The sequence below is a fragment of the Neoarius graeffei genome, chromosome 24, assembly GCF_027579695.1.
Source record: "Neoarius graeffei isolate fNeoGra1 chromosome 24, fNeoGra1.pri, whole genome shotgun sequence".
Lineage (NCBI taxonomy): Eukaryota > Metazoa > Chordata > Actinopteri > Siluriformes > Ariidae > Neoarius > Neoarius graeffei.
The window spans coordinates 12,754,398-12,782,384 of NC_083592.1; the positions used below are offsets into that span (position 1 = coordinate 12,754,398).

The 27,987-nt window shown below is 41.1% G+C and overlaps 1 protein-coding gene across 1 annotated transcript; it reads left to right on the top strand.

Moving 5' to 3' along the window:
- Window positions 1-4,645: 4,645 nt before the first annotated feature.
- fam219ab (family with sequence similarity 219 member Ab) lies at window positions 4,646-27,663 on the top strand. The gene is made up of 6 exons (XM_060907606.1): window positions 4,646-4,862; window positions 14,562-14,661; window positions 17,683-17,785; window positions 21,944-22,024; window positions 22,128-22,182; window positions 26,539-27,663. The coding sequence occupies exons 1-6, from the start codon at window positions 4,806-4,808 to the stop codon at window positions 26,695-26,697; spliced, it is 555 nt and encodes a 184-aa protein (XP_060763589.1). The 5' UTR covers window positions 4,646-4,805; the 3' UTR covers window positions 26,698-27,663.
- Window positions 27,664-27,987: the final 324 nt, after the last annotated feature.

Sequence of the window (27,987 nt, forward strand, 5' to 3'; positions counted from 1 at the left end):
GATCCTATCCCAGCTGACTATGGGTGAGAGGCGGGGCACACCCTGGACAAGTCGCCAGATCATCGCAGGGCTCACACATATAGAGACACACAACCATTCACACTCACATTCACACCTCCTGTCAATTTAGAGCCACCAACTAACCTAACCTGCATGTCTTTGGATTGTGGGGGAAACCCACGCAGACACGGGGAGAACATGCAAACTCCACACAGAAAAGCCCCCGTCGGCTGTTGGGCTCAAACCCCAGGACCTTCTTGCTGTGAGGTGACAGTGCTAACTACTACACCACCTTGCTGCTCCAGAGTGATTATACGAATTACTATATCCTTCCTGGAAGCTTGAACCAATCTGTGCTGAGTTTCCCAAAAGCAGTGTAACACAAAGATCATCGCTAAATGGTAGCAGCACAATGAACACTCTCCCTCCTGGTTAAGATGCTCTTAGCGTTAACCCACAGCTGGCCATTTTCCTCTGACGTCTCTGATCAACAAGGCATTTGTTTCCACCCACAGAACTGTCGCTCACTCACACTCAGTGTTTTTTGTTTTTCGCGCCATTCTGTCTGTCTAAACTCAAGAGACTGTTGTGTGCGAAAACCCCACCAAATCACCAAATTTTTGGTTTTTTTTGCATGGTAAATAGAGCTATCACAGGGCTACAATAAACAACCAAGTTTATTTAGTCAAGCCTTTTGATATTGAAGTGTTAAATGTGATTTTTAGCTTGCGTACCCTGATTGTAAAACAACCAGAGCATTTTTGAAGGATTTTCCACTAGGAGACCAACTGGTCTGGGCAATACAATCACAGGCCCCAGAGTCCATGCGGCTGCACCGCTGCGGCATACTCTGTGATGCAAAATGGTTCACCAATCACCATACAGACAAACACACTACAGTGACTACACAGCTATCAAGAGCAATTACCAAGCACAAATGTTATGTCAAAGACACTCAAAGTTACACAGTAATGACATCGGATTCTGACATCAGCCATCTCAGAAACCAAATTTTAGTTTTGTTTTTCTTAACCAACATGATCTTGTGTGTATATCTTATAACATACACTACCGTTCAAAAGTTTGGGGTCACCCAGACAATTTTGTGTTTTCCATGAAAAGTCACACTTTTATTTACCACCATAAGTTGTAAAATGAATAGAAAATATAGTCAAGACATTTTTCTGGCCATTTTGAGCATTTAATCGACCCCACAAATGTGATGCTCCAGAAACTCAATCTGCTCAAAGGAAGGTCAGTTTTATAGCTTCTCTAAAGAGCTAAACTGTTTTCAGCTGTGCTAACATGATTGTACAAGGGTTTTCTAATCATCCATTAGCCTTCTGAGGCAATGAGCAACCACATTGTACCATTAGAACACTGGAGTGATAGTTGCTGGAAATGGGCCTCTATACACCTATGGAGATATTGCACCAAAAACCAGACATTTGCAGCTAGAATAGTCATTTACCCCATTAGCAATGTATAGAGTGGATTTCTGATTAGTTTAAAGTGATCTTCATTGAAAAGAACAGTGCTTTTCTTTCAAAAATTAGGAAATTTCAAAGTGACCCCAAACTTTTGAACGGTAGTGTAGATCTTTGTTTTCCTTGTTAAATGTATACTTACATGGTACTTGGTTAATTAATTGCAACTGATTGAACCAAATGATAAGACATAACTTGGTTTAAAATTTGGTCTCCCAGTGAAGCTGGTTTGGCATTGACTAGGAGACCAAATCTGGCCACTGGTACCCCTTTTCCACCAGATCAGTTCCAGGGCTGGTTCAGGGTCAGTGCTGGTGCTGGTTCACAACTCGTTCAACTTGCGAGCCCGCTGAGAACCAGTTTGCTTTTCCATAGCCCGCAGTGCTAAGGAAAGCCACGTCATTATGTCGCTGTATACGTCAGTTACGTCGCTACGTTTACATAAACCTTGGCGCAAATATCGAAGCGAAAACAACACGGAAGCAGCAGCAGCAGCAACAACAATAATAATAATGGATGACTTCACATTTGTACAGCTGCTGCTTCTCGTCACTTAAAAATGGCGATCTTTCGTGGTCTTGTTGTTGTTGTCGGTCTTAACAACTCCGCTCCCCCGCTGACATAAGCGGTTCTTTCCTCTGGCCCAGCAGAGAGTTGGTGCTAGCCTGGAACCGGTTTTTCTGGCCCCAGAGCCAGTTCTTTGTCAGTGGAAACAGGAAACCCGGTTCCAAACTAAGCACTGGCCCCGAACCAGCCCTGGAACTGCTTTGGTGGAAAAGGGGCATGGGAGACCATTTGGTCTCCAAGTAACTATGTTAAAAAATACTCTGAAAACAACCCATTAGAGCAGGGCTTTTCAAAGTGTGGGGTGCACCTCCCCTAGGGGGCGCCAGAGTTCTTCAGGGGGGGCACAACATGAGGAAAAATAAACCAGAATAAGTTACTATTGCGGACATTTAGCGAACTTCAGCTAGCCTTTGCCAGAGACAAAATGGATCGATTTTTAGTACCTAAAGCTACAGTGAGTGAGGAGACAGAGTCTGGGCCACACACAAAAAAAGAAGGAAGTATAACCACGATTATTTAAAGTTTGGATTTTCATGGACTGGATCTGAAGATGCTCCACTGCCACAGTGTGTTGTCTGCCAAGAGGTGCTAGCTAACGATGCTATGAGATGTTTAAAATGTGTAAAACAAGATGTTTTTTAAAGAAAGCAAAGATGTTTAAAATGTATAAAAAAGTTTTTAAACATCTGTGCTTTTTAAATGTGTAAAAAAGAGGTTTTAAAAAAGCACAGATGTTTAAAATGTGTAAAAAAAAAGTTTTAAAAAAGTACAGATGTTTAAAATGTGTAAAACGATGTTTTTAAAAAAGCAGATGTTTAAAATGTGTAAAAAAAAGAGGTTTTAAAAAAGCACAGATGTTTAAAATGTGTAAAACAAGATGTTTTTAAAAAAGCAGATGTTTAAAATGTGTAAAAAAGAGGTTTTAAAAAAGCAGATGTTTAAAATGTGTAAAACAAGATGTTTTAAAAAAAACAGATGTTTAAAATGTGTAAAAAGAGGTTTTAAAAAAGCAGATGTTTAAAATGTGTAAAACAAGATGTTTTAAAAAAAGCAGATGTTTAAAATGTGTAAAAAAGAGGTTTTAAAAAAGCAGATGTTTAAAATGTGTAAAACAAGATGTTTTAAAAAAGCAGATGTTTAAAATGTGTACAAAAAGAGGTTTTAAAAAAGCAGATGTTTAAAATGTGTAAAACAAGATGTTTTTAAAAAAGCAGATGTTTAAAATGTGTAAAAAAAGAGGTTTTAAAAAAGCACAGATGTTTAAAATGTGTAAAACAAGATGTTTTAAAAAAGCAGATGTTTAAAATGTGTAAAAAAAATAGGTTTTAAAAAAAGCAGATGTTTAAAATGTGTAAAAAAGAGGTTTTAAAAAAGCAGATGTTTAAAATGTGTAAAACAAGATGTTTTTTAAAAAAGCAGATGTTTAAAATGTGTAAAAAAGAGGTTTTAAAAAAGCACAGATGTTTCAAATGTGTAAAACAAGATGTTTTAAAAAAGCAGATGTTTAAAATGTGTAAAAAAGAGGTTTTAAAAAAGCACAGATGTTTAAAATGTGTAAAACAAGATGTTTTTTTTTAAAAAAAGCACAGATGTTTAAAATGTGTAAAAAAAAGATGTTTTCAAAAAGCACAGATGTTTAAAATGCGTAAAATGCTGTTTTAAAAAAGCAGATGTTTAAAATGTGTAAAAAATGTTTTAAAAAGCACAAATGTTTAAAATGTGTAAAACAAAATGTTTAAAAAAAGCACAGATGTTTAAAATGTGTAAAACAAGATGTTTTTTAAAAAAGCAGATGTTTAAAATGTGTAAAAAAGAGGTTTTAAAAAAGCACAGATGTTTAAAATGTGTAAAACAAGATGTTTTAAAAAAGCAGATGTTTAAAATGTGTAAAAAAGAGGTTTTAAAAAAGCACAGATGTTTAAAATGTGTAAAACAAGATGTTTTAAAAAAAGCAGATGTTTAAAATGTGTAAAAAAAAGAGGTTTTAAAAAAGCACAGATGTTTAAAATGTGTAAAAAAAAAGATGTTTTCAAAAAGCACAGATGTTTAAAATGCGTAAAACGATGTTTTAAAAAAGCACAGATGTTTAAAATGTGTAAAAGAAAAAAAATAAAAATGTGTACAACAACCATGTTTTTTAAATACGAATGGAACATTAAGTATAGCAACAACAAAAATTGTAAGGGGGGGGGGGGAGCGCTGTTGTTTATTTGCTCTCTGAGGGGGGGGCTCACTCTCCCACACTTTGAAAACCCCTGCATTAGAGAACTGCATCAGACAGCAGATGGATGGATGGATGGATGGATGGATGGATGGATGGGTGTTCCTAATAAAGTGGCCTGCGTGTGTATGACATAATGCTGTTAAATGAAGCATAAGTCAGGTATGTGAGTGTTTTTAATCTGCAGAACCACCTTTTGGGGAAACACCGCTGGAGGGAGCCGGAAGTGGGCGGGTCGAATCTTCAATGCCTTCCTCTGCACTGCGCACGAGGCAGCGTGTTGAATCCGGTTGTTTCACTCCCTATGTAGGGAGCGAGGAGACATTCGGGACGCAGCCGCCGTTTCATCCACCGACCGCTGGGATGAAGGAGAGCCGGGGGCATCCTCGGGTCTGAGCTCATCTTTAAAGAAAAGAACAGCGCGATCGAGGCTTCCCTTCACTCCCTTTCTCTCTCTGTTTGTTTGTTTGTTTGTTTGTTTGTGTGTTGTGGTGTTTTGTTTGTTGATTAAGAAGAGCAGCTGAGCCAAAATGATGGAGGAGATCGACCGATTCCAAGTGCCGACCGAGGCAGAGATGCAGGCCTTGGTGAGTGAAGCATCACTGTCACAAATAATCACAGATCACATATTCGGATCCTCCTGTGATGTAGCAGACATGTATGCAGATTGTAACAGCGTGGTGGTGGTGGTGGGGAAAAGAAATCGGATTGTAATCCGATTATATTCCGATCGCAGGATTTAATCCGACGTGTCGATGTTTGGAAATGAATCGCACGGGGCGGAGATGTCAGTGATTCCGATGATCTCTCTCATCTGATCAGTAATTCCCATTAATGCGTAGGCCTAATTAGGCTGTACGTCTGATCGAAATGACGTATTGATATTCTCAATCTGATGTCTGATCAGGAGATGCGGTGATGCGACATCCATAAAATCTGATGCTTCCGTCTTCTCAGAGCTTCAGCATCCAGCTTCTCATTCAGGCCAGACTGGGAGTGTATCACCACTGTCTGCAACACACACACACACACACACACACACACACACACACACACACGGCCTGCAGTGTAGCCATTCTGCTTGATCATCTGGCTGTCCAGGGTGAGATGCTGCTTGTCTTCAATCTTCCTGACTTCATCTTGTCACTTTACTGCTGTGTTCTTCTTCTAGCTGCCTGGAGTTGAACAGATTTAAAGCGCAGGCAGAACTGCAAACTCCCTCCAAAAATAATGCACTGTTCGAGCCATAAATTATCCTAAGGTATGACTCAAAAGGGTGGTGTAGTGGTTAGCACTGTCACCTCACAGCAAGAAGGTTCTGGGTTTGAGCCCAGCAGCTGACGGGGGTCTTTCTGTATGGAGTTTGCATGTTCTCTGCATGGGTTTCATCCGGGTGCTCTGGTTTTTCCCACAGATTAGGCTAGTTAGGTTGACGTGGGGGTGGCACGGTGGTGTAGTGGTTAGCGCTGTCGCCTCACAGCAAGAAAGTCCGGGTTCGAGCCCCGTGGCCGGCAAGGGCCTTTCTGTGCGGAGTTTGCATGTTCTTCCCGTGTCCGCGTGGGTTTCCTCCAGGTGCTCCGGTTTCCCCCACAGTCCAAAGACATGCAGGTTAGGTTAACTGGTGACTCTAAATTGACCGTAGGTGTGAGTGTGAGTGTGAATGGTTGTCTGTGTCTATGTGTCAGCCCTGTGATGACCTGGCGACTTGTCCAGGGCGTACCCCGCCTTTCGCCTGTAGTCTGCTGGGATAGGCTCCAGCTTGCCTGCGACCCTGTAGAACAGGATAAAGCGGCTACAGATAATGAGATGAGATGAGATGAGATGAGATGAGATGAGATGAGATGAGATGAGGTTGACGTGGGACATGCCCTTGAGCAAGGTACCTCACCCCTGACTGCTCCCCGGGCGCTCTGGTGTGGCTGCCCTCCAGACTGCTCTGGGTGTGTGTGTGTGTGTTCACTGCTTCAGATGGGTTAAATGAATTTCACTGTGCTTGAAGTGTGCATGTGACAAATAAAGGTGTCTTCTTCTTAACTGGTGGCTCTAAATTGACCATTGGTGTGAGTGTGAATGGTTGTTTGTCTCTTGGGATCAGTCCTGCGATGATTTGGTGACTTGTCCAGGATGTACCTCGCTTTTCGCCCATAGTCAGCTGAGATAGGCTCCAGCTTGCCCACGACCCCACAGGATAAGAGGCTGCGGATAATAGATAGATGGACAGATGACTCAAGAGTCATGACTCAAGGAAACATCAGGACTTGGTATACTGGAATAAACTTCCTCTCACACCAGGTCTGGATGACAGTGTGTCCTCAAGATAAGCTCTTACAGTCTTGAATTAGCTTTGTACATTCTTGTGAATCCAACTGTGTTGATTTGTGAGACGTTGGCAGCTCAGTAGTTAACGCTGTATGCTCATGATTGCAAGGACATTAACCCTCAACTGTTTGGACTGTATCATCTGAATCCCGCCTCAGTGGCACGGATAAAATCATCTGCCATACGAAGATCTATACACTACATGGCCAAAAGTATCTGGACATTGACCACCGAACATCCCATAGGCATTAAAATGGACTTGGTTCCCTCTTTGCTTCACTCCCCTGAGAAAGCTTTCCAGTAGATTTTGGAGAATAGATGCGGAGATTTGTGCCCATTCCGGCATAAGAGCACAAGAGCTTGGGCACTGATGTCGTGTAAGGAGGCTTGGGGACAAGTTCAATGGGGTTAGGGCTCTCTGCAGGACACTCAAGTTCTTCCACTCTAACGTTGGCAAACCATGACTTCGCAGGGAACAGCTTTGGGCTTCTTAGTTCCAGTGAAAGAAAATCTTAATGTATGTGACAACATACATACTAGACAGGTGTGTGCTTCCAAGTTTGTGGCAACAGTTTGAGGAAGAACCACATATGAGTGGTCAGGCGTCCACATACTTTTGCCTATATAGTATAAACGCGATTCCAAACTACTTCTCCATAGTTAAAGCAAAAACTAATTCAGGACATCACTAGTTTTAGGCTGCATTATCATTACAGTTAAAAGCTGATCATCTGTGTATGATCTGACATTATTTAAAGATGTAACAGTTCTTAACATGTGAATGAGCCACAGGGGAGACACAGCTGAGCAGAAATCGCTGATTCTGAAATTGAAAGCATGCAGCACGGAAGCTTGTGGCCATTAACAGAGCCCTGATTACAGCTCAATGAGCAGCTTTCCTTGGATGGAGGATGTTATGTCTACAGCAGCTTCTGGATAGTTTTCCCAAAGCTGATGACCGAGGGAATTGAACATGATGGATTCTGTCTAATTATCTCAGTAACATCCGAAAATGAGTCTGGGTTGCCCGCTGTTAGCTTGCATGAGTTTATCTAAACAAGCAGCCCATGGCTCTGAATGCACATGGTTCTGGGAATGATAGACTTCAGTATCCAAAGGATCAGTCAGTTCAGTCTTCGGATCTCTTGGTTCTTTTAATGTTCATTTATTAATGGCTCTAATTACCAAGGAACATAAAACTAGAGGTCAAAACAAATAGGCTTTTGAAGGACCTTTTGATATAAATTACCTGTCTGATAAATTAACCATGGGTTTTGGAGATGGGAAATAAGGATAATCTGAGGATGGTCAGATCACATCAGGATGTGGAAAACACTAAATCAGATGCAGTTACTGACCAGCAGTATCTGATGACATGGTCATAGTGTTATTTCAATTCAGTACGTCTTTTTATTTTTGTGTATTTGGACTGTACTTCATTACCAGCAAAAAACTTCCCCAACAGCAGAACAAATAAAACGAAACAATTTGTCTTTGTTTACAAGACTAGCTCGATATTTTCACGTTTTTATATGGCGGCATGTCCCCACCCCCACCCCATTTTCCTTTCAAAATTTCAAAAGATATCAAGATCCATTCATCCGTTTCATTTAATTTTTGCCATCCACATGAGATTATTTGCTGTTCATAAACCTCTTAAGGCAGATTGTTTTGGTCTTTTGTGTAACCAAATGCAAGAGCATCTCCAACGGTAATAAGAAACGAATAGTATAAAGAAGTGAGGCTGGGGCTGATTTCTTTCTAGCCCAGACTGTAGACTGTACTGTTCATGACGCTATCAGTGACAGTCAGGTGATTACAAATAGTGACACGCCCCCTCTGGGATTGCTTTTCATTTGCTTTTCACGTCATCAGCAGTGATTGAAAGGGTGTGTATGAAGTACAGTCGTGCAAGAAGTACAAGGCCAATTCCAAAAAAGTTGGGATGGTGTGCAAAATGTAAATAAAAACAGAATGGAATGATTTGCAAATCTCATAAACCCATTTATTTTTTTCACAATAGAACATAGAAAACATATCAAATGTTTAAACTGAGAAAAGGTACCATTTTAAGAAAAAGTAAGGTAATTTTGTATTTGGTGGCAGGAACATGTCTCAAAAAAGTTGGGCCAGGGCCATGTTTACCACTGTGTAGCATCCCCTCTTCTTTTAACAACAGTCTGTAAAAGTTTGGGAACTGAGGAGACCAGTTGCTGGAGTTTGGGAGTGGAATGTTGTCCTGATATAGGATTCTAGCTGCTCAACAGTCCTGGGTCTTCTTTGTCGTAATTTTCGTTTCATGATGTGCTAAATGTTTACAATTGGTGGAAGGTCTGGACTGCAGGCAGGCCAGTTCAGCACTTGTACTCTTCTACAACCCCGATTCCAAAAAAGTTGGGACAAAGTACAAATTGTAAATAAAAACGGAATGCAATAATTTACAAATCTCAAAAACTGATATTGTATTCACAACAGAATATAGACAACATATCAAATGTCGAAAGTGAGACATTTTGAAATTTCATGCCAAATATTGGCTCATTTGAAATTTCATGACAGCAACACATCTCAAAAAAGTTGGGACAGGGGCAATAAGAGGCTGGAAAAGTTAAAGGTACAAAAAAGGAACAGCTGGAGGACCAAATTGCAACTCATTAGGTCAATTGGCAATAGGTCATTAACATGACTGGGTATAAAAGAGCATCTTGGAGTGGCAGCGGCTCTCAGAAGTAAAGATGGGAAGAGGATCACCAATCCCCCTAATTCTGCGCTGACAAATAGTGGAGCAATATCAGAAAGGAGTTCGACAGTGTAAAATTGCAAAGAGTTTGAACATATTATCATCTACAGTGCATAATATCATCAAAAGATTCAGAGATCTGGAAGAATCTCTGTGCGTAAGGGTCAAGGCCGGAAAACCATACTGGGTGCCCATGATCTTCGGGCCCTTAGACGGCACTGCATCACATACAGGCATGCTTCTGTATTGGAAATCACAAAATGGGCTCAGGAATATTTCCAGAGAACATTATCTGTGAACACAATTCACCGTGCCATCTGCCATTCCCAGCTAAAACTCTATAGTTCAAAGAAGAAGCCGTATCTAAATGTGATCCAGAAGCGCAGACGTCTTCTCTGGGCCAAGGTTCATTTAGAATGGACTTTGGCAAAGTGGAAAACTGTTCTGTGGTCAGACGAATCAAAATTTGAAGTTCTTTATGGAAATCAGGGACGCCGTGTCATTCGGACTAAAGAGGAGAAGGACGACCCAAGTTGTTATCAGCGCTCAGTTCAGAAGCTTGCATCTCTGATGGTATGGGGTTGCATTAGTGCGTGTGGCATGGGCAGCTTACACATCTGGAAAGACACCATCAATGCTGAAAGGTATATCCAGGTTCTAGAGCAACATATGCTCCCATCCAGATGACATCTCTTTCAGGGAAGACCTTGCATTTTCCAACATGACAATGCCAAACCACATACTGCATCAATTACAGCATCATGGCTGCGTAGAAGAAGGGTCCGGGTACTGAACTGGCCAGCCTGCAGTCCAGATCTTTCACCCATAGAAAACATTTGGCACATCATAAAACGGAAGATACGACAAAAAAGACCTAAGACAGTTGAGCAACTAGAATCCTACATTAGACAAGCATGGGTTAACATTCCTATCCCTAAACTTGAGCAACTTGTCTCCTCAGTCCCCAGACGTTTACAGACTGTTGTAAAGAGAAAAGGGGATGTCTCACAGTGGTAAACATGGCCTTGTCCCAACTTTTTTGAGATGTGTTGTTGTTATGAGATTTAAAATCACCTAATTTTTCTCTTTAAATGATACATTTTCTCAGTTTAAACATTTGATATGTCATCTATGTTCTATTCTGAATAAAATATGGAATTTTGAAACTTCCACATCATTGCATTCTGTTTTTATTTACAATTTGTATTTTGTCCCGACGTTTTTGGAATCGGGGTTGTACTATGAAGCCATGCTGTTGTAATAGATGCAGTATGCGGTTTAGCATTGTCTTGCTGAAATATGCAAGGCCTTCCTGGAAAAAGACATCGTCTAGATAGGCACATATGTTGCTCTAAAACCTGTATATACTTTTCAGCATTGATGGTGCTGTTCCAGATGTGCAAGTTGCCCATGCCATAGACACTAATGCACCTCCATACCATCACAGATGCTGGCTTTTGAACTGAGCACTGATAACAAGCCGGATGGTCCCTCTCCTCTTTAGTCCAGAGGATGCAGCGTTCATGGTTTCCATGAAAGAATTTCAAATTTCGATTCGTCTGACCACAGAACAGTTTTCCACTTTGCCTCAGTCCATTTTAAACGAGCTTTGGTCCAGAAAAGACGGCGCCATATCTGGATCATGTTCACATATGGCTTCTTTTTTGCATGATGGAGCTTGAACCTGCATTTGTGAATGGCACAGGGAACTTTGTTCACAGACAATGATTTCTGGAAGTGTTCCTGAGCCCATGCAGTGATTTCCATCACAGAATCATGCCTGCTTTTAATGCAGTGCCACCCTGAGGGCCCGAAGATCACAGGCATCCAGTCTTGATTTTCAGCCTTATTCTTTGCGCACAGAGATTTCTCTAGATTCTCGGAATCTTTTGATTAGATTATGTCCTGTAGATGATGATGAGACATTCAAAGTCTTTGCAATTTTACGTTGAGGAACATTATTCTGAAATTGTTCCATAATTTGTAGACGCAGTTTTTCGCAGATCGGTGAACCTCATCGGTGAACCGCTCATCTTTACTTCTGAGAGACTCCGCCTCTCTAAGATGCTCTTTTTATACCCAATCATGCTACTGATCTGTTGCAAAATGTTCCTTGAGTTGTTTCTTTTGAGTACCACTTACTTTTCCAGCCTTTTGTTGCCCCCGTCCCGACTTTTTTGAGACATGTTGCTGCCATCAAATTCAAAATGAGCTAATATTTTTCATGAAATAGTAAAATGTCTCAGTTTAAATGTGTTGTCTGTTTTACAGTGGGGAAAAAAATGGGTTTATGAGATTTACAAATCACTGTATTCTGTTTTTATTTACATTTTACACAGTGTCCCAACTTTTTTTGAATTGGGGTTGTAGAATATTTAGTCTTCACAATAAACGAGAAACTAAAAGCAGGTAGCTTTAGCACACAGTATCCAATCGGAGTACAAATTACTCGAAAGGACAGATGACATAAAGATAAGTATTTTTTGTTTGGTTTAGTATTCAGTAAAAGGATTGTGATGTATTTTTTTGTTACACCATAGCACTGTTGAATTCTCGATCCTGATCAGAAGGTGGTGATTCATTTTCAAATCGCAGGTTTATATTAGTGCTCTTGTTCTAATAGGCCTACATTATTGTTTCTATAGTAACAGCCCATTCACAGGGACTTTGATGGGGGCACACTACACATAAAGGGAATAAAGAGTGCGTAAAAAAATAACATACAGTCATGTGAAAAAGAAAGTACACCCTCTTTCAAGTCTAGGTTTTAAGTGTCAGGACATAAAAAATCATCTGGTCCTTAAAATTAGGCAAATACAACCTCAGATGACCAATACCACATGACATATTCACCCTGTCATTATTTATTTAACACAAAGTAAGCCAAAAATGCAGTAGCAGCGTGTGAAAAATTAAATACACCCTTACTGCTTTCATAGAAATTATGAAGGCAATTAGCGGTCAGGTGTTGCTGATCAAATGAATTTGATTAATTGATCATCAGCAAGTGTGGCCACCTCTTAAAAAGCAGAAGTTTTGGCAGTTTGCTGGTCTGGAGCACTCAGGTGTATGTAAACATACGGTAATGCCAAGGAGGAAAGACATCAGCAATGATCTTAGAGAAGCAATTGTTGCTGCACATCAGTCTGGGAAGGGTTATAAGGCCATTTCCAAACTATTTGGTATCCATCATTCTACTGTGAGAAAGATTATTCAGAAGTGGAAAACATTCAAGACAGTTGCCAATCTTCCCAGGAGTGGACGTCCCAGCAAATTTACTCCAAGGTCAGACTGTGCAATGCTCAGAGAAAAACTACATCTAAGCCCATGTTTACATTAGACCGTATCAGCGGATCATCAGATTAACGTTTTTAAAACGATTTGCGTGCACACAGCAATACCAATACACGGATACGCTCGGCTCCGCAGGCATCCTGCGCTCCAAATCACTCCGCCCTGAACAGCGAGTGCCGTCTGGAGGGTGCGCACTCCGGCCCTGCGCAGCTCACAGAGCGCGCGAGTGGAGTGAACAAGCTGTGATTCGGGACTGAGCCGCTGTGTGTGTGAGATCCCAGCGCACATCACTTACCACTTGCAAGTGGAAGGATGGCAAGCCTAAAGACAATCATAACTACACAATGGGCAGTATTTGCATCAGTATTTGCAGTATTTTCATACTTTTATACTCTTTAATGAAAGGTGATACAAGGCGGAAGTCCGCGCCATTTTTCAGCAGTCGCGTCACATGACCAACGCCAGCGAATCAGGAAGGTGGATGTCACAGTGACGTTGTCCAATGAGACGCCAGCTAGAGCTCAGCACAGCGTATCCGCGTATTCTCAATGTTTACACAGCACCGGAGCTGACACGATCTGGATTGAATACGTGGACGCTGGCGGATTCCCGTTTCCCGGCGTTTCCAGGCGGTTTAATATAAACGGACAGTGCATCCGCGAAGAAAACGAGACAGATACGGTCTAATGTAAACATAGCCTAAGACTCTACAGGCCACAGGTAGCATATTAAATGTTAAAGTTCATGACAGTACAATTAGAAAAAGACTGCGCAAATAATTGTTTGGAAGGGTTGCCAGAAGAAAGCCTCTTCTATCTAAAAAGAACATGGCAGCACAGCTTAGGTTTGCAAAGATGCATCCGAATAAGCCACAAGTCTTCTGGAACAATGTCCTTTGGACCGATGAGACCAAAGTGGAAATGTTTGGCCATAATGCACAGCGCCATGTTTGGCGAAAACTAAACACAGCATATCGGCACAAACACCTCATACTAACCATCAAGCATGGTTGTGGAGGGGTGATGATTTGGGCTTGTTTTGCAGCCACAGGGCCTGGGCACCTTGCAGTCATTGAATCAACCATGAACTCCTCTGTAGACCAAAGTATTCTAGAGGCAAATGTGAGGCCATCTGTCCAACAGCTAAAGCTTGGCTGCAATTGGGTCATGCAACAGGACAGTGATCCCAAGCACACCAGCAAAACTACAGCAGAATGGCTGAAAAAGAAAAGAATCAAGGTGTTGGAAAGGCCAAGTCAAAGTCCAGACCTCAACCCAATTGAAATGCTGTGGCAGGACCTTAAGAGAGCTGTGCATAAACAAATGCCCTCAAACATGAATGAACTGAAGCAATGTTGTAAAGAAGAATGGGCCAAAATTCCTCCACAATGATGTGAGAGACTGATAAAATCATACAGAAAACGATTGCTTCAAGTTATTGCTACAAAAGGTGGTTCTACAAGCTATTGAATCATGGGGTGTACTTACCTTTTCACACATGGATTCTGCATTTTCACTTAATTTTTGTTAAATAAATAATGACATGGTGGAATCTGCTGTGTGTTACTTTACACCTGAGATTAGATTTGCATAATTTTAGGACCTGGTAAGAATCAGATGATTTTTTTTTTGGTTATGTCTTGATTGGTAAAACCATGTAACTGGAAGAAGGTGTACTTTCTTTTTCACATGACTGTATGCTCTGAAGACACGTCTCTTATCAACTAACCTTTACCTTGTTTGTATGGTTCTCTTTGTGTTTACTCATTTGTGTTAATGTTAATGTCGCTACACAGTAAGAATATACATTTTTGGATTCTGCTCATGAGAAACAGATTTAGCTCATGGATGCACACTGTTAAAACTTTTCTTTTTTCAAGTTTTGGATGATGACTGATAGATTCATCATTAATTCTCCTGCTCCGTCACTTCAGGATCCAGCGTCCTCCACTGCCTCTGAGGGAGACTCGGATACGAGAGAGAGTGAGCCGGCCACCCTCAACTACAAACCATCACCACTGCAGAGGAAAATAGGTACACACTCTCGGAGATTGGAACAACAGCTACACTTTGGCCTTTTGTCGCATGCAAACCCGCGACATAAAATTCACTTTCTGTCAGTGAGTTACAGAGATTTAATTCTTGATAACAAAACCCGAAATCATACTTTAACATAATATCCCACAGCATATACACTCAACAGCAACTTTAATAGAAACTTGTTCTTGATTCTATAAGATCCCTGTTCTTGGGTGCAGGAGTGGAACCCAGTGTGGTCTTCTGTTTTCTGTTGCATGCTGAGATGCTTTTCTGCTCACGACGGTTGTAAAGAGTTGCTGTGAGTTGCTATACCCTTCCTGGCAAAAAAGGCTCGAATCAATCTGACCATTTTCCTCTGAGCTGTCTTATCAACGAGGCGTTTGTTTCCATCCACACACTGTAAAAAAAGAATAGTCGAGAATACTTGAAATTTCAAGGCAACAGTCTGCATTAAGAATTTTATGTTTTGCCAACGATGTATGCCCATGATAATCCAAACTATGATAACACTGTTATCTTTATTAAGAATTCTTAATTAAGTCAATTTTCAATTCCTCATTCTGCCAACATAGATTTCTCTTTTTGCTGAACAGTGGCATTCACAGTAGTACAAAAAGGCAATTGAGGTTCTCACAATTTTTGGGGGGGCTTTTTTTACCTTTATTTGGATAGGACAGTGTAGAGACAGGAAATGAGCAGGAGAGAGAGACGGAGAGTGATCGGGAAATGATCTCAGGTCGGAATCGAACCCGGGTCCCCGGACTTATGGTATGGCGCCTTATCCACCTGAGCCACGACAACATGATCTTCAACTGGAGAGAGAACCACATTGCCCAGCCCTTGCATCTGGGAGAGGAAACCCCGTGTCTTGGTCATTAAGAGCATGTGCTGAATAAACACCTGTGGCAATTATGTATTTTCAATTCAGATTATTCACTATTGCATATTTACACATCATTGAGGTGCACCCTATCAGTTTGATGTGGATTTTTCTGTTCGTTAATAATTATTCATATTTTCTTGTCCATTCAATTGTGAATATGGAATTACTTGAACAAAGCATAATTCTATTTTTTAGAATTATCCACATCAAGAAAAATCCACATCAAACTGATAGGGTGCACCTCAATGATGTGTAAATATACAATAGTGAATAATCTGAATTGAAAATACATAATTGTCACAGGTGTTTATTCAGCACATGCTCTGAATGACCAAGACACGTGGTTTCCTCTCCCAAATGCAAGGACTGGGCAATGTGGTTCTCTCTCCGGTTGAAGTTCATGTTGTCGTGGCTCAGGTGGATAAGGCGCCATACTATAAATCCGGGGGCCTGGGTTTGATTCCGACCTGAGGTCATTTCCTGTCTCTACACTGTCCTATCCAAATAAAGGTGAAAAAAGCCCCCCCAAAAATTGTGATAATCTCAATTGCCTTTTTGTACTACTGTGAATGCCACTGTTCAGCAAAAAGAGAAATCTATGTTGGCAGAATGAGGAATTGAAAATTGACTTAATTAAGAATTCTTAATAAAGATAACAGTGTTATCATAGTTTGGATTATCATGGGCACATCGTTGGCAAAACATAAAATTATTAATGCAGACTGTTGCCTTGAAATTTCAAGTATTCTCAACTATTCTTTTTTACAGTGCAGAACTGTCGCTCACTCACTCACTCACTCAGTGTTTTTTGTTTGTCGCACCATTCCGTGTAGAGACTGTTGTGTGTGAAAACCCCAGGAGATCAGCAGTTTCTGAAATACTCAAACCAGTCCGTCTGGCTCAAACCAACACCCATACCACGGTGAAAGAAAGTCACACTTTGAGATCACAGTTTTTCCCATTCGGATGTTTGAAGTGAAGCTCTTGATTTGGATCTGCGTTGTGCTGCTGTCAAGGGATTGGCTGATTAGATAACTACATAAAACAGCAGGTCTATGGATGGGTGTTCCTACCCTTACGAAAATTAACCATGGTTTTACTATGAAAACTAACCATGGTTTTACCATGGTTTATAGTTATTCATGGTTTCCATGGTTTTTTGGGTAACCATGAAAACCATGGTGCATTTTACCTCAATGTTCACTTAAATTTTTAGGTTCTAAGTAAATGTTAATGTATCTGGGCTGTTAATCGAGATCCTTCTCTACAGCATTGACTGTTGGACGAAAGCATGGTAGTACTACAGTTAGTGCATCCTTTTAAAAACCATACTATCCCTTTTTAAACTAATTTCGTAGTTACTATGACCTATTACACATACAACTATGATGCTATCACAGCTACTGCAGTACTATGGATAAACCACAGTAATGCTATGGTTGGTTCATAGTACTTAGAATCACCATGAAATACCATAGTAGAACCATGGTTACTACCATGGATGAACCATAGTAATACTATGGTTGGTTCATAGTACTTAGAATCACCATGAAATACCATAGTAGAACCATGGTTACTGCCATGGATGAACCATAGTAATACTATGATTGGTTCATAGTACTTAGAATAACCATGAGATACCATGGTAGAATCATGGTTACTACATAAAAACCATGGTAAAACCATAGTAAACCATGGTAGATTTTCATAAGGGTAATAAAGTGGCCAGTGAGTGTATATGGACGGAGTCTTCATTGTCAGGACTTTGTACTTTACTTTCTGACACGGGAGACTTTTCAGGATGGACGGTTTTGTGGTTTTACAGTTATTGGGACGATATTCATGGTGTGATAATATATGTCAAGGTTAAAAAAGCAAAACAACCCAATATATCTTGTTTTGAAAAGGGTAAGTCGAAGACTGAGGCCCTTGAATCAATTTTAGCAAACATTCTTGCAGCTTCCCTAACCAAAGAACTTATTGTGGCTAATGAAGTGGAACTGGCATCCTCACAAACCATTAAACATGTAAATAGGCCACATTCTGTTTGAACAAGCCTGCTTTAAATAGCGATTAGCTGAACTAGTGAAGTGCTTGACCATTTCGCTATGTTTTTTTTTTTTTCCTTGTAGAAAAACAGCGGGAGTTGGCCAGGAAGGGTTCTCTGAAGAACGGCACAGCAGGAAGTCCTGTCAATCAGCAGCCCAAGAAGAACAACGTCATGGCCAGAACACGGTCAGGGCAGGAATTTATTTATTTTTCTGTGATTTCTTGATGTAGAAACGAACCGCGATGCCATTTCCAACATCACAGCCTGTTACTGTGGCATGAAATGACTCAGTGAAGTAGGAAGTAGATGAGATGCAGGACAGCTGGAGGGAAAAAAACAGATTCCTGGATACAGACCAAAGGTTATAATGATGTACAATCAGGCCAGGCTACACTGAGTTCAAGAAAAAAAATACACTTCAGAATGCCAGGTAGACGACTACATACAGGGAATGGAGTAAAATTAGAAGTTTTTAAAAGGGAACAGGTGAAAGTGATGATGAGGAGGTGGAAACTGGATAGTCTGAATCTCTCTCTCTTTCTCTCTCTTACCCCTTTTCCACCAAATCAGTTCCAGGGCTGGTTCGGAGCCAGTGCTGGTGCTGGTTCACAACTCGTTCAACTTGCGAGCCAGCTGAGAACCAGTTTGCTTTTCCATAGCTTGTGGTGCTAAGGGAAGCCACGTCATTACGTCGCTGTATACGTCAGTTACGTCGCTGCGTTGGCATAAACCTTGGCGCGAATATCGAAGCAACAACAACACGGAGAAGAAGAAGCAGCAACAACAACAATAATGGATGACTTCGCGTTTGTACAACTGCTGCTTCTCGTCGCTTAAAAATGGCGACCTTTCGCGGTCTTGCGATTGTTGTTGGTCTTAACAACTCCGCCCCCCCGCTGACGTAAGCGGTTCTTTCCTCTGGCCCAGCAAAGAGTTGGTGCTAGCCTGGAACCGGTTTTTCTGGCCCCAGAGCCAGTTCTTTGTCAGTGGAAACAGAAAACCCGGTTCCAAACTAAGCACTGGCCCCGAACCAGCCCTGGAACTGCTTTGGTGGAAAAGGGGTACAGTATCTGTCAGTCAGGGCCAAATTCCTGGTGAAACACAATTTGAATTGTTCAATCACAGTAACCAGTGAAAATATGGAAGATTTTAATTCTAGCTTAAACACCCAGATGTATTTGTATTCAAGGTGACGTATTATACCCCTTTCCACAAGTTGACAGAGTTCCCTGAGGTCTTAATGAAATGTCTGTGACACGCTTTGGTCAAAATAGCACAAGGATAAAGCACCACAGCTCCCTTCTCATCCTATCTAAACAGCCCTGTACAAAACAGCTAATTTGCCTGTCTGTTCCTTTAAATGATAATCAGCCACCCACCCACCTGTTCCGTTGTTCACCCCACCCACCTGTTCCACTGGCCAATCAGGTAGCACTTTGCTCATGAATATTAATTCTCAAAGGCAGTTCTCAAGCCATGAGTGGACATACTTAGATGAGGGAGCGGGGTCATTCTACTGAGCTCCACTTGTGACATAGAAAGAAGAGCCGAATCCGAACAGCTATTTGAAGCTCATGTTTTCTGAAATAGGAGCCCAAAAGAAATTGACTGGGTGTCTTATTTCAGAGTGTGTGAGTTTATAGGCACTCAGGATACCCAAATGTATACGCACCAGACTTGTAGTACTCGAGTCCAGGACTCGTGCCCTAATTTTAAGGACTCGTGACTTGACTTGGACTTGAGCACTGATGACTCGGACTACTGCATTTGGACTTGTAAATTGGAGACGGGGACTTGGATTTTTTTTTTATACTAATTTCGTGCAAGAGAATGCACATTCACGTGTTTATACGTCATGTTCAGGAACAAACTAACGTTAACGGCGCTAAAATGCCTGGAGAGAACGTCCCAGGACTGTCCGCTTTGCTTATACAGACTTCTCGTGCAGTGGAAAAAAATGCACTGCTATGTGTTCCATATGTAGAAGAACTATCGAGGAGACGACGGGGACAACCTTGAACTTCAATCGTCATTTGGCAAGACTCCACCCAGAGAAGGAAGTGGCATGCTATGTTCATTGCTCTGTTGATCGTAGGCAGGACTTGCTTGCTGAGTGATGAACTAGCTAGTGTTAACCCTCTCTCATGTTATTTGCCTGTTGATAGTGGGCGGGGCTTGCTGAGCGATGAACGAGCTTTTTATCTGTAGCCTATTAACTAAAATGGGGCAGTTGAGCAGTAACGTTAGTCCAACACAGTAGCAGAGACGCTTTCACATAAACGCAGCAACAGCCACCGTCAAATGGTCCCATTGGAGTCTTGTTCTCGGACTTGACTCGGATCAATAGTGGACTCGACCTGAAATTTTCTTTAATGACTTAGGCTACATCCACATGACAACGGCAACGAGATTTTTTTTTTTAAATATCGCGTCCACATGGGCAACGGATCAGTAAAATTTCAGGTACATATGGCAACGCAACACTTGCTGAAAACGATGCAATACACATGCCACACCTCTACATGCGCTGTAAGACGGTCCCATCGGAGACACCAGAACAATAGAAGAAGTAGGACGCATGCGCATAAACCCCTTCTTCTGTAGCATCAGCCACATAAAGTTTTGATTATTAATCAGTAGCGTAAAACGAAAGACGCAGAAAGAGGAATGAATGGGGGTAGATGGAAGCCGGTACGCCAACATTCTGATATCCTCCAGAATTCTTTAATGGTCCGGAATAAATTGAATGCTACACGTTGATGGATTACTTTGTTCTTCTACGCCGTTTTTGAGGAATGTATTGTCGGACTTAAACCAACATCTGAAGAGGTGAGATCACTCCTTTTTTTTTTTCCTATTTTTGCTGGCGGGATTGTTTTTGTTTTTGGAAAGCGCACGGGCGGTGCGCGGTTTGGTACTGCTTCCGCAGTGTTTGGACTAAAAACTCTGCCCTAAGGGCTATTTTCTCTCTCTCTCTCTCTCTCTCTCTCTCTGCACCATTACACAATAAATATTCACAGTGAAAATATTTTGTAAGCGCATTTCATGAGCCAAGTTATAGGATTTGTTGACAACTCGCATCGAGTTCGTTACACTTCTACCCGGCATGAAGCACTGACAGTCATGTGGTTGTGACGTCATCATAAACAAATCCGTTCCACTCATCCAGACGACTTCGCAACGGCGCCGTTGCCAGATTTTTTCACTCTGGAACCCGTTCTCAAAAGATTTAGTTTTGGGGTACCCAAAACGCCGGTGCCGTGTGGACGCCAGGCCGAAACGATAAACAGTTTTATCAGATTCACCTGAATCCGTTGCCGTGTGGACAGGGCCTTAGACTTGACTTGGATTTGTACACTGGGGGCTCAAGTCTGGACTCGGACTCGAGGTTTAGCGACTTGATTACAACACTGATACACACAAGCACAGAAAAATGAGTTTTTCCAAAGTATGTCCCATATAATTGGTGTAATATAATTTAAGCATCACTGTCACCAAGAACTTTTTCTAAAACAATTATCGCAAGTTGCACAACATCCTACTTGACTAGGAAGTAGAGGTGGATGAGGCTGAGCATGAAGCAACAGATAGACACAAGCGTCCTGGTGGCTTTCTTTCAATTTAAACTAAAGTTACAATACAACTGAGAACGTCAGACAATTTGATGCCTTCACAGTCATCATTTGTTTCTTGATCCGGCTTTAAAATAAGTCTTTCTGCATCTATTCCTGATTTGGGAAATGAGCTGAAAGAATCAAATATTTGCAGTGAGCATTTGGAGGTAATCAGAGGGCACTTGTGATCTCATCTCATTATCTCTAGCTGCTTTATCCTTCTACAGGGTCGCAGGCAAGCTGGAGCCTATCCCAGCTGACTACGGGCGAAAGGCGGGGTACACCCTGGACAAGTCGCCAGGTCATCACAGGGCTGACACATAGACACAGACAACCATTCACACTCACACCTACGGTCAATTTAGAGTCACCAGTTAACCTAACCTGCATGTCTTTGGACTGTGGGGGAAACCGGAGCACCCGGAGGAAACCCACGCAGACACGGGGAGAACATGCAAACTCCACACAGAAAGGCCCTCGCTGGCCCCGGGGCTCGAACCCAGGACCTTCTTGCTGTGAGGCGACAGCGCTAACCACTACACCACCGTGCCGCCCCGGCACTTATGATATTGATATTAATTTTATTTTCCCAATATTGCACGACAACGCTTTTCTAGCGAGGATTAACACAGGATACAGTCATACTGTAATATATTTATATTTTAGTTATCAGCAATCAGCAACCAGAGCTAACTGTCTCTCTCTCTCTGTCTCTCTCTCTCTTTCTAGGCTGGTGGTTCCCAACAAAGGTTACTCCTCCTTAGACCAAAGCCCAGATGAGAAACCGTTAGTTGCTTTAGACACAGACAGGTACATCAATCACATATCTTCCTTTACAGCGACCTGTCAAGTGTCCTGAGTCATTTTAGTTGACTCTCTCCCTCCCCCCTTACTCTGTGTTTTTTTTCCCCAGCGATGATGACTTTGACGTGTCCAGATACTCCTCATCAGGATACTCCTCGGCTGAGGTGAGATCTCTCAGTCCCTTGGATACATGTACTTTACATTTCTAGGGTTAATCATTATTAAAGGAACAGTCCACCGTACTTCCATAATGAAATATGTTCTTCTCTGAATTGAGACGAGCTGATCCGTACCTCTCCGAGCTTTGTGCGACCTCCCAGTCAGTCAGACGCGCTGTTACTCCTGTTAGCAATGTAGCTAGGCTCAGCATGGCCAATGGTATTTTTTGGGGCTGTAGTTAGATGCGACCAAACTCTTCCACGTTTTTCCTGTTTACATAGGTTTATATGACCAGTGACATGAAACAAAGTTCAGTTACACAAATTGAAACGTGGCGATTTTCTATGCTATGGAAAGTCCGCACTATAATGACAGGCGTACTAACACCTTCTGCGCGCTTCGACAGCGCATTGATACCTTCACTTCACAGGTACGCCTGTCATTATAGTGCGGACTTTCCATAGCATAGAAAATCGCTACGTTTCAATTTGTGTAACTGAACTTGTTTCATATCACTGGTCATATAAACCTATGTAAACAGGAAAAACGCGGAAGAGTTTGGTCGCATCTAACTACAGCCCCAAAAAATACCATTGGCCATGCTGAGCCTAGCTACATTGCTAACAGGAGTAACAGCGCTTCTGACTGACTGGGAGGTCACGCAAAGCTCAGAGAGGTACGGATCAGCTCGTCTCAATTCAGAGAAGAACATATTTCATTATGGAAGTACGGTGGACTGTTCCTTTAATATAAATGCGCAGGTGACTATAGAAAATCACGCACACTGATTGGTCGAGAAATTCTGACTATTCCTCGATAATCACCTCGAGCGACTCGGCAAAATGGTGGCCAAACGCTTCAGCATAAGTGAGGAAGGATTACAAATTATGAAAGAAAATACTGTTCCTAAACTCAAAGCACTAACGATGCTACGAAGTTTGGTCTAAAAATATTCAAAGGTAAGGTGGAATTGTGATATATTTTATTGATTTCAATACAAGGTATTTTATGTGACGCGGCATAGATAAGTGACACAAGTCTGCGCCGCACTGTTATTACGGTACATTGGCATGCCGCTTTTAGGGTTTGAAATAAATGATTTTTTAAATACGCTATTTAATTTTTTAAAAAATAATCACCTGTGTATTTATACTAAAACAATCATCCGTCCGTCTCAGGCTCAGTGAATATCGGTGAATAATTGTTAAATATTAATCGCGGGACACCCCAGTTGTCCTCCAAACACACAGCGACGCGTCAAGAAAAGTTGAACTGTGTCATGTTTTCTCATCTAACGCGAAAGAACAACTATAAAAATTCTTGATTTGAGCGTGAATTTCAGTTGAAAAATCTGAGAAAACCTTTGAAACGTTTCCATACTTCAGTAAGGGTAAAGTCAACATCACAACAAAATCTGTAGATTCTGATAACAACGAACAATGTCTAAGTTAGCTGTAACTCCTTCTTTCCTGTGAAAGGCCACATTCAGAGCATTTAATGACACTTTTGGTGGAGAAGTAGACGTTTTTAATGTGTTTTCCTATTTTTCCTATTTCCCAAGCTAAATGTTGTTCATAATAAACAGTTATAAAGAGATCAGCCATAACATTATGACCCCTGACAGGTGAAGTGAATAACACTGATCTCATTACACTGGCACCTGTCAAGGGGTGGGATATATTCGGCAGCAAGAGAACAGTCAGTTCTTGAAGTTGATGTGTTGGAAGCAGGAAAAATGGGCGAGCGTAAGGATCTGAGCAACTTTGACCAATTGCGATGGCGAGATGACTGGGTCTGAGCATCTCCAAAATGGCACATCTTGCAGGGTGTTCCTGGCATGCGGTAGTTAGTACCGAACAAAAGTGGTCCAAGGATCCAAAGGACAACCGGTGAACCGGCGACATAGTCATGAGTGTCGAAGGCTCATTGATTCACATTGGGCATGAAGGCTAGCCCATATGGTCCAATCCCACAGAAGAGCTCATGTAGCACAAACTGCTGAAAAAGTGAATACTGACACCTTTCTGTTTTAGCCAGCATTCACTTTTTCAGCAGTTTGTGCTGCAGTAAATTAGTTTGTACAACGAGTTATTTGACACCACTATGGATAAAAATCATTTACAGAACACCCTGAAGTGGTTTACGCCTTTTACACCACAAAAATTTGCCAATTGTAGCCTTCTGTGACAACCCCAATTCCAAAAAAAGTTGGGACGCTATATAAACTGTAAATAAAAACAGAATAAGATGATTTGCAAATCATGGAAACTGTATATTTCATAGAAAATAGTACAAAGAAAACATATCAAATGTTGAAACTGAGAAATTTTATTGTTTTTTGAAAAATACACTACCGTTCAAAAGTTTGGGGTCACCCAGACAATTTTGTGTTTTCCATGAAAAGTCACACTTTTATTTACCACCATAAGTTGTAAAATGAATAGAAAATATAGTCGAGACATTTTTCTGGCCATTTTGAGCATTTAATCGACCCCACAAATGTGATGCTCCAGAAACTCAATCTGCTCAAAGGAAGGTCAGTTTTATAGCTTCTCTAAAGAGCTAAACTGTTTTCAGCTGTGCTAACATGATTGTACAAGGGTTTTCTAATCATCCATTAGCCTTCTGAGGCAATGAGCAAACACATTGTACCATTAGAACACTGGAGTGAGAGTTGCTGGAAATGGGCCTCTATACACCTATGGAGATATTGCACCAAAAACCAGACATTTGCAGCTAGAATAGTCATTTACCACATTAGCAATGTATAGAGTGCATTTCTGATTAGTTTAAAGTGATCTTCATTGAAAAGAACAGTACTTTTCTTTCAAAAATAAAGAAATTTCAAAGTGACCCCAAACTTTTGAACGGTAGTGTATATGCTCATTTTGAATTTGATATCAGCAACACGTTTCAGAAAAGTTGGGACGGGGCATGCTTACCATTGTGTTGCATCACCTCTACTTTTAATAACACTCTGTAAATGTTTGGGAACTGACAAGACCATTTGCTGTAGTTCTGAAGATGAAATGTTGTCCCATTCTTGCCTGATATACAATTTCAGTTGCTTAACAGTTCGGGGTCTCCTTTGTCAAATTTTGCGCTTCATAATGCGCCAAATGTTTTAACTGGGAGACAGGTCTGGACTGCAGGCAGGCCAGTTTAGCACTCAGACTCTTTTAATACGGAGCCATGCAGTTTTAATATGTGCAGAAAGCGGTTTGGCATTGTCTTGCTGAAAGAAGGAAGGCCTTCCCTGAAGAAGATTTTGTCTGGATGGCAGCATATTGCTCTGAAACGTGTATATATCATTCAGCATTAATGATGCCTTCCCAGATGTACAAGCTACCCATGTCATGTGCACTGTGCACTGATAACAAACCGGATGGTCCCTCTCCTCTTTAGCCTGGAGGACATGGTGACCATGAATTCTAAAAAGAATTTCTACTTTTGATTCATCAGACCTCAGGACAATTTTCCACTTTGCCTCAGTCCATCGTAAAAGAGCTCAGGCCCAGAGAAGGTGGCGGTGTTTCTGGATATTGTTTATATCTGGTTTTAACTTGCATTTGCGGATGCAGTAATGAACTGTTTTCACAGACGATGGTTTTCTGAAGTGTTCCTGAGCCCATACAGTGATTTCCTCTACAGACACGTGTCTGCTTTTAATGCAGTGTCACCTGAGGGCCTGAAGATCGCAGGCATCCAATGTCAGTTTTCAGCCTTGTCCCTTGCATACAGAGATTTCTCCAGATTCTCTGACTCTTTTAATGATATTATGGACCATAGATGATGTGATCCCCAAATTCTTTGCAATTTTAAATTGAGGAACGTTATTCTTAAATTGTTGCACTGTTTGTCCATCCAGTCTTTCACAGAGTGGTGAACCCCTCCCCATCTTTACTTCTGAGAGACTCTGCCTCTCTGGGATGCTCTTTTTATACCCAGTCATGTTACTGACCTGTTGCCAATTAACCTAATTTTTTTTTTCACATTACACAACTTTTTCAGTCTTTTGTTGGCCCTGTCCCAACTTTTTTGAAACGTGTTGCTGACATCAAATTCAGAACGAGCATATATTTTTCAAAAAACAAATAAAATTTCTCAGTTTCAACATTTGATATGTTGTTTTTGTACCATTTTCAATGAAATATAGGGTTTCCATGATTTGCGAATCATCGCATTCAGTTTTTATTTACAGTTCACACAGCGTCCCAACTTTTTTGAAATTGGGGTTGTATTTATGATGTACATTTTGAATGCTTTTATCCACTTATACTTACGTTTAATGTGGTTGAAACAAGTTAAGAAGAATGAGAAAGTAAGACGTACCATTTAGTAGCGTCTGCTTTCCTCCAAAGCAAATAAACCAGGACCTGAACATCCAGCTTCTGAAGGATGGATACAGGTTGGATGAGATCCCCGATGACGAAGACCTGGACCTCATCCCTCCAAAATCAGTGAATCCAACCTGCATGTGCTGCCAAGCCACATCTTCATCTGCCTGCCAGATCCAGTAAAATTTCTCTTTCTGTTCCTCTTTCCCCCTTCTCTCTCTCCTTCTGTCTTTTATTCTTGTACCCTTATAAAAGATGTTTAATCCACGTTATGGCACGAAATGTACAGGTAATGCTATGATCAAAATGGTGTACAGGAAATTCTGAACAAAAACACACACACACACTCTTGCACACACATATACATAAACCTGCGATAATAATTAATGTTGTTATTATTATTATTATTATTATTATTGGTAGTGTCCTCCTATGGTAGGGCGCTCTGTATGCTAGTTAGCTGGGAGAAGAGTGTGTGTAAAACCTCCTAGTGGACGTTGTGTAATCACTGTACGATTGGAGGTTAGAAAATTGATTCAACTGTGCATAAACACTTGGTGTTGTATTATTTTATTATTATTTTTTTTTTTTGCTAGCGCCGATTTATCAACTGTAGTACCTGCTTCCATGTTGTACTTATCATTTTATGTTTGTCGTCTTTGTTTTTTTTTTTTATTATTTGTTCACCTTTCAATGGACAGCTGTATTGTACGGTATGTGCTTAAGGATGTTGCCGAGACACTGTCGATTTTCATTTCTTGTGCTAGTTGCTCATTCGCGGCACTAAACGCAGCATTGTGTAGCATGTATGGAAAACGTTGCACTTTGTTTTTTGTCTACGGTTTCATTTCGACTTCTTCAGAGATTCACCACAAATGATCGTTTAATGATTTCGAGATGAATGTATGGAAAAAAAATGCATATCCAACTGGCTTATAAAATGCAATATAGCCTATATTATATGAAAAAGGCCACATAGTTAGCATCATTTGGTCGATTTTTATTTGATGTTAACTTACACACGTAATATCAGTGTGCTGTAAAATGCTACCTAAAGTGCGTCCAAACACTTTGGTGTTAATGACTGTTTCTCATTTTCAGTTCAAGTGCTGTGTTCTGGCTTTTTGACTAAAGTAGCGTCACACAGGAAGTAAACTTTCATGACTATGGTAATAAAAATGGCTACTGAGTTGTGTTTTCTGGATCGTGTACAATACGATACTCATGTGAACGCATCCATGTTGACTTTTAAATCTCTGATGCCATTTTAAGGGCATCGTTTTATCAACATAAGTGAAATTTATTCAATGATCATTTAGACTTTGGGATTGAGCCAGCATGGCTTCCTTTTTAAAAACTATGACAAAATGGTGGACAAAGCTCATCTCATTATCTCTAGCCGCTTTATCCTGTTCTACAGGGTTGCAGGCAAGCTGGAGCCTATCCCAGCTGACTACGGGCAAAAGGCGGGGT